At 46.2% G+C, this 16,519-nt stretch overlaps 1 protein-coding gene across 1 annotated transcript in view; it reads right to left on the bottom strand.

Moving 5' to 3' along the window:
• Nucleotides 1–320: 320 nt before the first annotated feature.
• The window catches only part of LOC143776812 (E3 ubiquitin/ISG15 ligase TRIM25-like), a 37,962-nt gene continuing 21,763 nt past the window's right edge, over nucleotides 321–16,519 (bottom strand). Inside the window, exon 2 of the mRNA XM_077266567.1 lies at nucleotides 321–853. Coding sequence (XP_077122682.1) covers nucleotides 737–853 — 117 coding nt within the window. The 3' untranslated portion in view covers nucleotides 321–736. The remainder of the gene's footprint in view (nucleotides 854–16,519) is intronic.

Raw genomic sequence — 16,519 nt, 5'->3', positions numbered from 1 at the left:
TTATCTATACCTGTCAGTAGTGCAAAAGCAGAGAGAAGCTTCAGCCGTCTGAAACTTATTAAAACACACTTGCGAGCATGCATGAATGAAGCCCAACTGTCCAACTTGACCTTGCTTAGTATTGAGAGGGCCTCTGAAATTGACAAAGACAAGGTGGTTGGCAGATTTGCTCATCTAAAGGAGAGATGAATGGCACTGTAAGAAGTGACTTTTCCTTGTCCATAGTTCATCAAAGTTTTGGATTTGTTCAGCTCATCTGTTCTTTGGAACAAAAAAAAATTTTTTTTAGTTATTGTGGAACAACATGGACATTGATTTGGTGAGCTCCATAATTTATTTCTATTTAACAGAAAAAAGTTTGATAGTTTTTTGCCAGAGAATAAAGATTTACATTCCTTAGGCATATCTGTGGTTGTGATTGTAGCTGCTCTGTATTTAGGGGTATAGAACCATGATTTAATGTATGTTATGCATAATGTAGTATCTAATCATGTGAAGCGATGTAGCAGAATATAACCTTGCTCATTTGGAATGCACAGTAGTCCACCGAGATGCCCACGAGTCTTTAAAACCACCATAATTATGTGCACAAACGTTACTCAGGTTTGGGGGGCCCACTCAGATGCGTTCCCCAACCCCCCCCCCCTAGCCTGAACCCTTAGCTACACCTCTGGGGATAAAGTAAACTTTTGGAAACTGTATTCTTGAGTCCAGGTTGCACAGATGTTCTCGTTGGTCAAACTTTTTTTTTGGCTCCAGTGATCAGTCCTATCCCCGCTGTCACATTCACACCAAAAGCATGGGTACTTTGTATATCCTCTTCATATCTCAGAAGTGCTCCATTGATACAGGTCTAAAAAAAAAAAAAAAAAGATGATTGATCCGTGACATCTTAGTGTACTACATATAGGCCTCATTCTAATGGCAGTAACTGTGATCAACATGTTTTGTGTAATGTGACATTTTTCTTGTTACGTTTTGTATTTTAAAAATGTCTGTAATTTATATATGTACATTTTTTTTTTATATGAAACTAAAATCACAGGTGCAATTTTTTTTTTGCCTTTGTCAGTGTTTTGTTATTTTAGTTAAACAGTTTGAGGGAAGCTTGTTGTGGCATTAATGACAGGTAACTGGCTTTTTATTCTCTATCAAGGTGTGTAAAAGTTGTGTTTTCTTGGAAAATCTTTTCAAAACATCCTGAAGTATTTACACAAATAGCCACAATAATATACTGTAGATCTTTTTCCTCCTACAGACTATTTTATTAGGTCACAGCTGTGTTTCTATGGCAGTCTTGGGGCATCCTCCATCATTCCCTATAGCCCAAATAGCTAATTAAGAATTTCTATTAACCCCGCCCTTTCATATCCCAACAATAATGTTGAATGCAGTAGCGCTATAACACCCCCAATGCTAAACAGCACAACGTTACCGATTATGGCCAGTAACCCACCCCTGGCTGCCGATTTCAATTACCCCCAACACGCCCCATAGATACAAGCGTAGACGCCACACATCTTCCCAATCTAACAATTCCCGCCCACATTTCCGCTACCCCTCTAAAAGTCAACCCTCCCTATACCATCACAGACACAGCTCACATACAAGGATGGCTGTCCACATCAGGAGGGTCCGACGCGTTGCAAAGTCCCGATAGGCAAAATCGGGCACACAGCAAATGGCAAAAGTCTAGCTCCGTCCACTCTTCAGAAATGTCGGAGCTGGGACTGGTGGAAATACAGTAAAAGTTCAAATCGGGCAAAAATGAACAATCAGTGCTGTGTGTAATTATTTGTTACAAAAAGTGGCAATACATACATGCATATATTTATACTTCCTATGCCACTAGATTGGAATCTTGGAGGAGCTCCTGGAATTAATTCTAGTCCGGAAGTTTGTCATGAGCTGTCTAGATTGGATTTCATCCTATGAGGACATCGCTCCAGCAACTCCATTCTAGTCATGTCAGCAATGAACTGTACAGAATAGAGGCTACAGGGAAAAACTCTGCTCACTGTTTGAAAAACTCAATTCCAGTCACCTCAGCACCAAACTGTACAGAAGAGGCCAGTCTAGACAGTTCATCATGTCCTATACTACTCCCCCCTTCTAATGCTCTGTCTGCTACTCATTGCTGGCGACGTATCCCCAAATCCTGGCCCTCAACACATCCCCACGCTAATTTCAAACACCCTACCACGATCCTCTACATGTTTTCACAATGATAACCTCATACCCATTCATCCAGCCCCCGGTCCCCTTGCCTGAGCTCTATGGAACGCACGCTCAGTCTGCAACAAACTCCATTACCTCATTATCACCAACAAACTCTCCTTCCTTGCCATCATTGAAACCTGGCTCACTCCCTCTGACTCGGCCTCTCCAGCTGCACTTTCCTATGGCAGATTCCACTTCTCTCACACCCCTCGCCCCAGCAACAAACGTGGAGGAGTTGGCTTGCTCCTGTCTGATACCTGCTCCTTTACCCCAATTACGCTACCACCCTCTGCTACTCTTCCCTCATTTGAGATTCACTCCGTCCGCGTCTACTCCCTCTCAAACCACCAGCTGTCTGTCATCTACTGCCCCCCAGAACTAGCTATCTCCACCTTTCTCGACCACTTCACCACCTGGCTACTTCATTTCCTTTCTGCTGACATCCCCACTATCATGGGCGACTTCAACATCATTGATGCTTCCACCCCAGCTGCCTCTAAACTTCTATCACTCACTGCCTCCTTTGTCCTCACTCAATGGTCCTCCGCGGCCACTCACAAAGATGGTCACAGGCTGGACCTTATCTTTACCCGCCTCTGTTCTCTTACTAATCTCACTAACTCACCCCTCCCCCTGTCTGACCCACAATCTACAGACTAATTCTCTTCTCTCTCCTCTCCTAGTGTACAACCCCTACTCCTCAAACTCACCCTCGCAGAAATCTAACACCTCAATTTACAATCACTATCTGAGTCCCTTCTTCCTCTTACAGACATAGCTTCCCTTCATGACACAGATGCTGCTGCCACTTTTTATAACACCACAATAACAGCAACACTTGACTCGGCCACCCCCCTCACGCATAGCAAAACTCGTGCAATTGTCGGGGTCGTAATACGACAATTACCCTTCCTTCACCAGTCATTCCAAATTAATATGTGTGCAGGGCATCTGGTACCGGATAAGAATAAATCAGACAGGTAGCTGGTTCAAACTTAGTTAATGCCCCGTGCATCCACACATGTCTGCAGCGGTCACACCAACTGGCTTTATTCTAAAATACACAATACTATATTGAGTGTTAGGGGAAGGCGTGCATTAGGCGGGGTTTAAGCTAGCATCCAGTCTTTCTGATTTGTTCTGACGTCTTCTGGTGGATTCCTCCTTTTCTTCACATTCCTTTAGTTTCGTTTCCAAAGAAATGAAAGTTAACTCTTCGGTCACTAACCTGAAACGAAACTGAACACTGGCAACCATTTTTAAATACAATTACATATGCATTAGCTAGCAGATAGGAAAAACTTATTGTTTCACGGTATAAAAGTACAAAAGTATATAAAGATATATATTTTCACCTTGACAATCCCCCCTAAACACTAAGTTTTTCCCTTGAAGAAAGATCCTTCGAGACTGTCCATGTGATGGGAAAAGGGGAGGTGGATTTCTTCATCCAGACACCTCAGAAACTCTCCCCTAGCGAGAGGCCTCCAGGCAGCTGAACCCTTCACTAACCTCACATGGAGTTCTCCCACTGTCCCTAAACTAAATCTCTTAGCATCATCTGAGAATGGGGGGTTTTGTCTACTCTCTTGAGAGGAATGTACTTAGGGATCTCCCCTGGATCAGTACCATCGTACTCTGGTGGGTCTACTTCTTGATTGAGGAAGGTGCCAGTCGGAGTTGCTTTGGCAATAACCTTTTTATACAAGGGAATAACACAACAGAGGATTATCGATTCAATTATAAGGAGGGCAATTAGTACTAAACAAACTTATTGAAGGAATCCCTTGATCCCACCTAACCAACTGGAGAAGAAAGATGTGTCTGCTCCAGCATACATGACACGTCGTCTTATTGTCCTAATTTGTTCAACTTCTTTAGAAACCTTCAGGTCTTTCGGATCTACATTTCGCCATTCAGGTCTGGCTGTCTATATTTCGTCTCGTAAGTCTTTGGTCATACCGTCAATGAATGTATTTACCAATACTCTAACATCAAGTGGGTTCATGGGACTGTATTCCATGTCTTCCCATTTCAGCTGTAACCGTCCAAAGTATAGCTCTACATTCTCTCCTTTGTCACATCTGTAGAAGATCTTAATTTGCGTCCTAGCACGTCACCTGTTTTTGTGCTCACTAACTACCTAGGCCTGCCTAGGTGGATTTATACATCTATCATATGGTCATTATTTGTCTGTAGAATGAGAAAGGTTGGTTCTCAGGGTCAGCCAATTGTTTTTGCGTAGCTAGCTAGTCAGTGGGCCTCCAGGGATAATACTCCTGTATCTGTCTTACCCTACCTGATGTGGTCGGTTCTCTGGTGGTGGGGGTGACATGACATGCTGGTCTACAGCTCCTTCCCAAAAGGATTACTGTCAGCCTACTTCCAAAAGTTAATGTCCCCACTATCCGCCAACCACAATCCTGTGTCAGCTTCTTATATCACTGCATGTGATCTTGTCTGGACAGGATTCAGTGTAATTCTCTTAGGTCGGGTTGCAGCACGGGTCATACAAGTGTTAGGGCCCAAGTCCTCAACTATATCCTGAAAGGCATCACAGCTATAATTAACAAATCTTTGTTCATTGTAATATATATATTTGATCCATTCAACATTTTTATTAATCTGCATCTGTGGTACTATAGAAGCAATGCCGGCATAAATCTGGTTCTGGGCTTCAAAACTGGTCAGGCACCCCCCTTGGCACTCCAATGGCATCAATATATACTAGTGGATCTTCCTCATAACTCATGTGGAGCTGATCAAAACTTCTCCTCTTTCTGGTAGGTTCATCAGGTATCTTTGGTGTACATATATTGTGTATGTTTAATTAGCAAATCAGTATCTAGAGAACTGTTCCCTTTGCAGAAACCTGTCTTGAAGATCCCTACTGGTGTACCTGTGGTGTCTTGGGAATTATAGCAGGTGTAATTGTCAGCTAATACGATTACTTCTCCTGGGACCTTTAGTTTGGGTTTCTTATGAATCAGTGGGACACAATCTGGACAATCAGTGGGCTTCAAACCTTTCAGCAAATTCATGACACAGGCAGTGGTGTTGTCATCAGGAAAAAGCAGTGCATGTGTGTATAGATGCGTATTCGCAGCAGCACAAGCAATACATCCTACAGAGATATTCTGGACTCTTACATTGTATCTCACCCATTCTAACCATAGGTTTTTCCTTGGGGCTGTTTGTGTTTCTATGGAGAAAACCTCTTGCCAACTGAGACCTGGAATGGGGATCACTTCATTAACTACATTTTGCAAACGCTCACCTGGGCCTGTTTTAGGTGTACTGGTAACGGGGGCTTTGGTTGGTCTGAAACTAATATCCTGGAGCTGTATATGGCCTAAATACGCATAGGGTCCAGCACTAAATACATAATTATAATGCCTTCCTAATACGAACGTCTGCAGATCAGCAGATTGGGGGTTTTCAAGATTCAGGAGGAGGGGGTGACAGCTTTTACCCCATTTACAGCCCCTAAGTGGTTGCAGAAGGGCTGTTAGATGCATTCTCTCACGAAGACTCCTACCCGTCTCATCCTTGGGGACATGGCTTCACTAGATTTATATCCCCAATCATCTCCCGTATTCCAGGCAGCATCTGCCCAATAATAACAGTTATTGTTGTCATTTCTGATAACACACATATAAAACTGGATGATCCCCTTTACCACCCGTTCAGTCTCAAGGCACTTGACTACATCACAGAAATCAAATTGCCAGATATTTGCCGGGGCTGTCAGGTTTACCCAGAATATAGTGGGACCAGAATTCTTATTTACAATAGGGGCCGAAGAGGTAGGGGCAAGGATGGCCCTCAGTTCCAGGATCAAAAACAACAGCAACATTTCCCTTCAGTCACTTCTGTGACTAAACACTGGTTCGGTCTCTTTTACAGTGTGAGGCGTGAATCCAGGTGCTCTTTTCTTCAAGTTTTACTGCAGTGGGGGTGACCAGGATCACCGTGTGAGGTCCTTCAAATCTCGGCTGGAGACAATCTCTGCGAACAAACTTTTTCACATACACCAGGTCTCCTGGCACAAAGGGATGGTGTCCAGGAACCTTGTCTGGGTCTGGAAGAGAACTGAAGACAGTTAAATGCACTTTGGCAAGGTGTCCATGTGAGGCCTGCACATAGCTAGTCAAGTCCTGGTACTTGAGCTGCAACTGTTGTGGAAAGAAACATTCAAGATTGGGGCTCCTGCCAAACAGAATCTCATACGGTGACAGTCCTGTCTTCCTGTTTGTGGTATATCTTACTGAAAACAAAGCTAGAGGAAGGCATTCTGTCCATGGTTTACCAGTCTCTGCCATTGCCTTCTGGATTTTAAGCTTAAGAGTTCCATTTAGTCTCTCCACTTTTCCACTACTCTGTGGATGGAGTATGCAATGCTTGACTTACCCCCAGTGCTGCCATTACCTCTGACATGATCTCTCCAGTAAAATGGGAACTCCGATCGCTTTCAATGACTTCAGGAACTCCATACCTGCATATGATCTCAGCCATCAGTTTCTTCGCCGTTGTCTTAGCCGTAGCTTTGGCAACTGGGTAGGCTTCTGGCCAACCTGAAAATAAATCAATGCAGACCAACACATACTCATACGTCCCTACCCTGGGTAACTGAATATAATCAATCTGCAGTCTCTGGAATTGGTTAAAGGGGCCGGGGAGTGTGTTTGGATGGGGTTTTCACTGTCCTACTCTGATTATGTGTGGCACATATCATGCAGCTCTGTACCTGGCTTTCTGCGCAGGTGGAAAACCCGGAGGCAATCCATTGTTTCTGTAGGGTGTCACACATGGCCGTCTTCGAGTGGTGCACATTCCCGTGCAGAACCTGTGCCATCATTGGTTACAGTACCTGTGGTAGGCAGACCTTTTCACCCCTCCCCCATAGTCCAGTGATGGTATCAGAGCAAGCCCCTATCCTTTGCCACCTATTTTTCTCCTCCTTACTTGCCTGTTCTTGTAACCGGGCTAAGATGTCTTTCAACACAAGTGGAGATGGTGGGGTGTCTAGGTGATGTACTCTAGAGGCTACAGGAGTGCTTGCTGCTTTCTTGGCAGCCTGGTCTGCCAGTGTGTTACCCTTCGTCCGTCCATCAGTGCCTTTGCTATGTGCCTTTACCTTTATGATGCCTGCTTAGGTGGGAAACTGTAGTGCATTCATAAGTTGCTGGACTGCCTCAGCATGTTTAATGGGGTGGCCATTTGCTGTCAGGAAAGCCCTGGCTCTCCAGATAGGCCCATAATCGTGTGTAATGCCAAAAGCATACCTGGAATCAGTGTAGATATTTACAGTCTTACCTTCTGCTAGTTTGCTCTGCTTCTTGTGCAGACATATGAGCTGGCATTGACTCTACCTTGATTATCTCATGTTCTGAGACCACAGCATATCTGGTACAGAAGCGTCCTCGGTCATCTTGGTGACGGGATCCATCTACAAAAAGCTCAAAATCAGCATTAGAATAGGCACACTAGAGACCAGCCGTTTCCTGAGACATCAATTCTAGACAATCATGGGGTTTGGAAACCTAATCTTGTTCCTCTGGATCCATTCTAGAAAGAAAAAGAGTGTCCTTTTTCATGTCACCTACTCCTCCCCCCTTTGGATCCAGGGGAACTAGGAGAAGAGTAGCGGGGTTCAGGACAGTGCACCTTTTCAAAGTCACATTAGTAGGCATGAGAATAGCACACCGAAGTCGCAGCTGTCCAGCCATGGACATATGTGGCTAGATTGTACCTGGTTAAAGATACTATGTACATCATGTGGGGTGTGGACCATCAGTGGGTAATCCAAAACAATCTCTGAAGACTTGTGTAGCAACAGCTGGACAGACAACACGGGCCGAACACAGAAGGGGCTTTGTCTTGCCACCGTATCCAGGCGGCCGCTGTAATAAGCAACAGGTCTCTGTTTGTCTCCATGAAGCTGAATCAGCACACCTGTAGCATGTCCTGCAGGTGAGCTCTGTCTGCAATACTGTACGGCAGTGCTCGGGTGTCTTTGAATCATATACGGGGCCTGCAGTGTGTAACACTGTATCACAGGGCAAATTCCCTCTTTGGGTGGACATAGCGTCTCCTGGATGCAAGGGGCCATGAGCGGCAAGGTAGGCCTGACACTCTTGGGCTATAACTGGCCCCCCCTTTTTTTTCTTAACGGGAAACACGGGTGTGTTACCTGGGGAAACACAGGGTATCAGGGCACCATTATCGAATAACATTTGTATTTGCCCCTTGAGGCACTGCTCCTGATCATGTTTCAAAGGGTACTGATGGACTTTGGGAAAAGGAGCACCAGGTTTGAGAAACACTTTTACTGGTTCTACAGGCATTATTGGGGGAGAATCTGGGTCTATCAGGACCATCATAACCGTAGGAAAGGCAAGTAGGATACACATCTCTTTATATTCATCTGCATAGGAGTTATATAACGCAAGGACCATCTGACCATCATCTTGGAATTATATCCTGGAGCAGAACTGTAATAATAAAACTGCCCCCAGTAAATTTACCGAACATATAGAAGAGATTACGAACTGAGCAGTAACTTCAGGGAAAGGTCCCACAGGGATAGGTTTTATAAGAGTATATTTATTGGGTCTGTCATTTACTCTAATTAAAACAAGCTCTTGATCTGAGAATTTGCATGGCGGGGCTGGGGAGATAATGAAATTCCCATACGGGGTTAAAGGCGTATTGGAATGTGAAGCTGGACTCACGTGTACGAAGGGAGGAGGCAGAAACTAAAGTCTGTTACATAGACAGTAAGAAGCGCTGCTGATTTAACCCCTTTCCTTTCCTGCTGGACTAAATTCTTTTGAAAACCTTTTACTATTTGCAATGCATCATCCGGAGTGGAAATCCCAATATCGGATCTACTACAAAAAGGTATAAATGGGCTTTTTACTACAATGGGAATCCCAGATCTTCAAACACTACCATAAGACGCCCATAGAACTTCTCGGCAGTCCAGGATATATTGGTGGCTTTTACCAATCTTTCAATTACTTACAAGTTTTCATCGAAGACTAGACACAGGTCTATTTCACTTCCAATCTCATACAGTACTTATTGCTTCAAATACAAATCTCTCAGTGTGTATTAAACCAAGGACAGAGAAAACTTTGGAATGCAATACATGGCCCCCCCCCTCCCCCGTAGCCCACAGCGCCGAGGGGAAAAATTGCAAGCAGGTCGCGCAGGGATTCACTCAGCCCCTCCCATCTAGTAACACGGAGATAAGAAAGATCACTGCATTCCACAGCGCACAAGGGAGAAGCGAGGCCCAGCTCCCTGCCCCCCTTTCTTCTCCGGCACATAGCGTAGATAAGGAGAAAGAAGAAAAAACTGACAAAGAAATCTTGCAGCGGTCTGCTCAGCCCCTCCCCTACACTACATAGCACTGATACAAAGCTCCGTATCTTCTACAAAGTCACAAATTACAGCAGTTTTCAGACCTAATTTCTACAAAACTTTCCTATAATCCTCCGTGGTCTGGGCGGAGCCCCAAAGACGGTCCGTACGCACACACAAGGCAGGTCTCCACCCAGATTGGATTCTGCACAACACAAACAGGACACTCCTACGCTTCTGGAGATCTCGTCTCGCCACCATTACAGGGCGCTGGCTGAGACTACATTTTCATCATCAGTGGCACGGCGGCCATTTTACAATCTGTAAGATCACAGTTCACAGGCATTTTATAACCAAACACGGGCTCTACATTATCTGATCCTCCCCTCCATCAACCTATTCTCATCCTTTGTTCTTTAAGCCTCGCGCAACTCGCAGATAAGCTTCTTGACTGCCTCTTGCCCTCCCGTGACTACTGTCTTGACTTCCTCGGCATCCTCATCTAACTTGTGGGGCACAGACTTCTTTTGCTTTAAGATACGCAGCTTGGCTCACAGAATACTACGCCCTGCTATAGCTCAGGATCGCTGGCAGCGATATCAACACTGGTATTCTGCAATACGGAATCTCGCTCAACGTATTAGAAAAATTAGAGCCTCGCGCTCAATATTTTCTGTCCCTAACCTGAACACCAGTGATTAACAGACTATCCTGCCACAATATTCTAAACAGTCGGGAGGCGGTCTCCTAGTGAGAGCCCTCCACAGAAATACAGGTGGTCCCTGCTCGGGACGTCTTAAATTACCTAGCTGGTACAATATCACAGAGGCTGCGTCTCCTATCCCTTCTCTAAGCCGCCCCACAATCTACAACTAGCTCAATTTATCACTCCACTTCACTACTAGACAATAGTCACGGGTAGGATGGTTGAACGGAGTACAATGACCGATGGAGGAGGTGTGGTGTACAGAGGTCGCACAGGATGCGACGTCTCTCAGTTGCTGGTTCAGAGCGTGGCACAGGATCACGTTTGATCTCACCACTCGATCATTCACCTCCCGGACCCAAGGAGACTACAGACAAACCAATAACGGCTGAGACACTAGCAAGTGTGACATATACAGTGTACATGATCGCCACTTACCGCGTGCAGAGGGTGATCAGTCCTCGAGATCAGCCACTACGGGTATCATCCACAGACATCCAGGCATGGGTCCAGAGGGTCTCGGATCGCTGGCCACACCCCCCGTTGGTCGCGCCAAAATTGTCGGGGGTCGTAATACGACAATTACCCTTCCTTCACCAGTCATTCCAAATTAATATGTGTGCAGGGCATCTGGTACCGGATAAGAATAAATCAGACAGGTAGCTGGTTCAAACTTAGTTAATGCCCCGTGCATCCACACATGTCTGCAGCGGTCACACCAACTGGCTTTATTCTAAAATACACAATACTATATTGAGTGTTAGGGGAAGGCGTGCATTAGGCGGGGTTTAAGCTAGCATCCAGTCTTTCTGATTTGTTCTGACGTCTTCTGGTGGATTCCTCCTTTTCTTCACATTCCTTTAGTTTCGTTTCCAAAGAAATGAAAGTTAACTCTTCGGTCACTAACCTGAAACGAAACTGAACACTGGCAACCATTTTTAAATACAATTACATATGCATTAGCTAGCAGATAGGAAAAACTTATTGTTTCACAGTATAAAAGTATAAAAGTACAAAAGTATATAAAGATATATATTTTCACCTTGACACAATCAACAGACATTCCTGGCTGACCAGCTTGACCAAAGAACTGAGACGGGCTTCCAGGGTCGCTGAGCAGAGATGGAAGCGATGCCGCTCTGCCGAGCACTTCATCGCATACAAGCAGTCCCTCGCCAGCTTTAGGTACACGCTCGCTGCTGCAAAACAAACTTCTCATCTCTCATATCCCTGTCTCACAACCATAAACAGTTTTTCTACACTTTCAATTATCTACTCTGTCCCCCAGCGCCTCCCCCTCTCCTCTCATTTCTGCTGAAGACTTTGCCTCTTTCTTTCAGCAGAAGATTGATACGATCAGAGAAAGCTTTGGCCTGCAGCCCCCAATGCCCCTCTTAGCCGCACAACTCTGTTACTCCAAAACCAGATTCTCCTCCATGACAGTTGATGAGCTCTCCACTCTCCTGTCAAGATCGCACCTCACCACTTGCTCGCTGTACCCGCTCCTGTCCCACCTCATCCCTAACCTTGCCACAGTCTTCATCCCAAACCTAACACACCTCTTCAAACTCTCACTCACAACTGGTGTCTTCCCCTCATCCTTCAAGCATGCCTCTATCACAGCCATCCTCAAAAAGCCCTGCCTCGATCCATCATTTGTGGCTAGCTATCGCCCAATATCTCTTCTCCCTTATGCCTCAAAATTACTGGAACAGCATTTCCATCTTGAATTGTCCTTCCTCTCCTCCTGCCCCCTCTACCCTTTACAATCTGGATTCCGACAGCATCACTCAACTGAAACTGCCGTAACTAAAGTCACCAACGACCTACTAACCGCCAAGAGCAAGTGACACTACTCTGTCCTCCTCCTGGACCTGTCTTCTGCCTTCTACCCTGTCGACCATTCCCTTCTGCTACAGATTCTCTCATCTCTTGGCATCACAGACTTGGCCCTATCCTGGATCTCGCCATATCTAACAGACCAAACATTCAGTGTCTCCCTCTCCCACACCACCTCATCACCTTGCCCCCCTGTCTGTCGGTGTTCCCCAAGGCTGAGTCCTAGGGCCACTGCTCTTCTCCATCTACACCTTTGGCCTGGGACAGCTCATAAAATCCCACGGTTTGCAGTATCATCTCTACGCCGATGACACGCAGATCTACCTATCTGGACCCGACCTCTCGTCCTTACTGACCAAAGTCCTACAAAGTCTGTCTGCTATTTCAGCTTTCTTTTTTGCTCGCTTTCTAAAACTGAACATGGACAAAACAGAATTCATTATCATTCCCCCATCTCACTCTGCCCCTCCACGAGACCTATCCATCAATGTCAATGGCTGCTCACTTTCCTCAGTCCCGCATTCTTGGTGCCTTGTGGTGATCCTCAACTATGCCTTCTCTTTCAAGCCTCATATTCAAGCCCTTGCCTACTCCTGACTTAAACTCCAAAATATTTCCAGGATCCGTGCATTCCTTGACCATGAAGCACAAAAACGCTAGTGCACACCCTTATCATCTCCCACCTTGATTACTGCAACCTCCTACTCTGTGGCCTCCCTTCTAGCACTCTGGCACCAGTCCAATCCATCCTACACTCTGCTGCCCGACTAATCCACCTGTCTCCCCGTTATTCCCCAACCTCTTATCTGCCGAGACCTTCACTGGCTTCTTATTGTCCAGAGGCTCCAGTTTAAAACCCTAACTATGACATACAAAGCCATCCACAACGTGTCTCCTCCATACATCTGTGACATGGTCTCACCGTACATACCCACATGCAACCTTTGATCCTCTCAAGATCTCCTTCTCTACTCCCCTACTATCTCTTCTTCCCACAACCGCTTACAAGACTTCTCCCATGCCTCCCCCCATACTCTGGAACTCTCTACCCCAACACATCAGACTTTCGTCTACCACACAAACCTTCAAAATGAACTTGAAGACCCACCTCTTACACAAGCCTACAACCTGCAGTGATCCTTAGGGTATGTTTCCACGGTCAGGAAACGCTGCGTGTTTAACACTGCATAGAGCCGCAGCATCAAACACGCAGCGTCCAGATGTTACAGCATGGAGGGGATTTCCTTAAATCCCATCTCTACTATGCATTAAAAGACACAGGCGGCAGACCCGCGTAAACGGACATGCGGTGCGTCTTTCCAGAGCGCAGCATGTCTATTTACAATGCCGCAACGCTCCGTCACCGCACCATAAATTTCCCAATGTGTTAATTCATAGTTTTGATGCCTTCAGTGTGTATGTACAATTTTCAGAGTCATGAAAATACAGAAAAATCTTTGAATGAGCATTTGTGTCCAAACTTTTGGTCTGTACTGTATCTATCTAGCTATCTATAGATATTATTATTATTTATTGTTATAGCGCCATTTATTCCATGGCGCTTTACAAGTGAGGAGGGGTATACATAATAAAAACAAGTACAATAATCTTGAACAATACAAGTCATAACTGGTACAGTAGGAGAGAGGACCCTGCCCGCGAAGGCTCACAATCTACAAGGGATGGGTGAGAATACAGTAGGTGAGGGTAGAGCTGGTCATGCAGCGGTTTGGTCGATTGGTGGTTACTGCAGGTTGTAGGCTTGTCGGAAGAGGTGGGTCTTCAGATTCTTTTTGAAGCTTTCGATGGTGGGCGAGAGTCTGATGTGTTGTGGTAGAGGGTTCCAGAGTAGGGGTGATACGCGAGAGAAATCTTATACGATTGTGGGAAGAGGAGATAAGTGGGGAGTAGAGAAGGAGATCTTGTGAGGATCGGAGGTTGCGTGTAGGAAAGTACCGGGAGATGAGGTCACAGATGTAAGGAGGAGACAGGTTGTGGATGGCTTTGTACGTCATGGTTAGGGTTTTGTACTGGAGTCTCTGGGCAATGGGGAGCCAGTGAAGGGATTGACAGAGGGGAGAGGCCGGAGAATAGCGGGGGGACAGGTGGATTAGTCGGGCAGCAGAGTTTAGAATAGATTGGAGGGGTGCGAGAGTGTTTGAGGGGAGGCCACAGAGCAGGAGGTTGCAGTAGTCAAGGCGAGAGATGATGAGGGCATGGACTAGGGTTTTTGCAGATTCTTGGTTGAGGAATGAACGGATTCGTGCAATATTTTTGAGTTGAAGTCGGCAGGAAGTGGAAAGGGCTTGGATATGTGGTTTGAAGGAGAGATCAGCGTCAAGGATAACCCCGAGGCACAAGCTTGTGGGACTGGGGAGAGTGGGCAGCCATTTACTGTAATGGATAGGTTCGTTGGGGGGGTCACATGAGATGGGGGAAAGATGATGAATTCTGTTTTGTCCTTGTTAAGTTTCAGAAATCTAGTGGAGAAGGTTGAAATAGTGGACAGACATTGAGGGATTCTGGTTAGTAGGGAGGTGATATCTGGTCCAGAGATGTAGATCTGTGTGTCATCAGCATAGAGGTGATACTGAAAGCCATGAGATTCTATGAGCTGTCCCAGGCCAAAGGTGTAAATGGAGAAGAGCAGGGGCCCAAGGACCGAACCTTGTGGGACTCCGACAGATAGGGGGCGAGGTGAGGAGGTGGTGTGTGAGTGGGAGACGCTGAATGTCCGGTCTGTTAGGTATGATGAGATCCAGGATAGGGCCAAGTCTGTGATGCCAAGGGATGAGAGGGTCTGTAATAATAGGGAATGGTCCACTGTGTCAAAGGCAGCCGACAAGTCGAGGAGGAGGAGAACAGAGTAGTGTCGCTTGCTCTTGGCGGTTAAGAGGTCATTGGTGACCTTAGATAGCGCAGTTTCAGTGGAATGGTGTGACCGGAAGCCAGATTGTAAGCGGTCAAAGAGGGAGCAAGAAGAGAGATGGGAGGACAGTTCAAGGTGGACGTGTTGTTCCAGTAGTTTTGAGGCATAGGGGAGAAGTGATATAGGGCGATAGCTAGATACAGAGGATGGGTCAAGAGAGGGCTTTTTGAGGATAGGTGTGATGGAGGCATGTTTAAAGCTTGAGGGGAAAACACCAGTTGTTAGTGATAGGTTGAAGAGATGGGTTAGGGTTGGGATGAAGATTGTGGTGAGGTTTGGGATGAGGTGGGATGGGAGTGGGTCAAGTGCACAGGTGGTGAGATGCGATCTTGAGAGTAGAGTGGCGAGTTGATCTTCTGTAATGGTGGAGTAGTTGGTTTTGGAGGTGGAGGGTAGGGAAGTTGGGAGGAAGGGCTCTGGGGCTTGTTGACCAAAACTGTCTCTGATGTTATCAATCTTCTGCTTGAAGAATGAGGCAAAGTCTTCAGCAGAGATAAGTGAGGAGGGAGGAGGTGCTGGGGGACGGAGGAGAGAATTGAAGGTGTTGAATAACTGTTTAGGGTTGTGAGACAGGGAGGATATGAGAGATGAGAAGTAGGTTTGTTTAGCTGTGGCGAGTGCGGTCTTGAAAGTAGTGAGGGACTGTTTGAATGCGATTAAGTGGTCGTTGGAGTGGGATCTTTTCCATCTGCGCTCAGCAGCCCTGGAAGCTCGCCTCAGTTCTTTGGTCAGGCTGGTGTGCCAGGGCTGTCTGTTGATTTTGTGAGCTTTGGTATGTGTAAGTGGGGCAGCAGATTCCAAAGCTACAGCTATTGTGGTGTTATATAGATTGGCAGCGTCATCCGCATTGTGTATGGAACTTATGTCTGTGAGAGGGAGGAGGGATTCAGAGAATTAATGTAGGTCAAGATGTTTAAGATTTCTGCGAGGGTGTGAAAGTTTGTGGGGTGGGGATTGTAGACATGGAGTGGAGAGAGATGAGAATGTGAGAAGGTTGTGGTCAGAGAGAGGAAGAGGTGAGTTAGAGTGGTTAGATAGGGAGCAGAGGCGGGTGAAGATGAGGTCCAGTGTGTGACCATCTTTGTGAGTGGCTGCAGAAGACCATTGAGTGAGGCCGAAGGAGGAAGAGAGAGATAGAAGTTTAGTGGCAGCTGAGAGGGAAGTGTCAATGGGGATGTTGAAATCGCCCATGATGATAGTGGGGATGTCTGCAGAAAGGAAATGAAGTAGCCAGGTGGTGAAGTGGTCAAAGAAGATGGTGGCTGGCCCTGGGGGGCGGTAAATGACAGCCAGTTGGAGGTTGGAGGGGGAGTAGATGCGCACAGAGTGCACCTCAAAGGAAGGGAGGGTAACAGGGTGGCAGTGGGATTGGGGTGAAGGAGCAGTTATCTGACAGGAGAAAACCAACTCCTCCACCATGCTTGCTGCTGGGGCGGGGTGTGTGAGAAAGGTGGAAG

This window comes from Ranitomeya variabilis, chromosome 5 (assembly GCF_051348905.1).
Source record: "Ranitomeya variabilis isolate aRanVar5 chromosome 5, aRanVar5.hap1, whole genome shotgun sequence".
Taxonomy (NCBI): domain Eukaryota; kingdom Metazoa; phylum Chordata; class Amphibia; order Anura; family Dendrobatidae; genus Ranitomeya; species Ranitomeya variabilis.
Note: the sequence above shows the minus strand (reverse complement) of the source record. Positions and strands in the feature narration are given on the sequence as shown.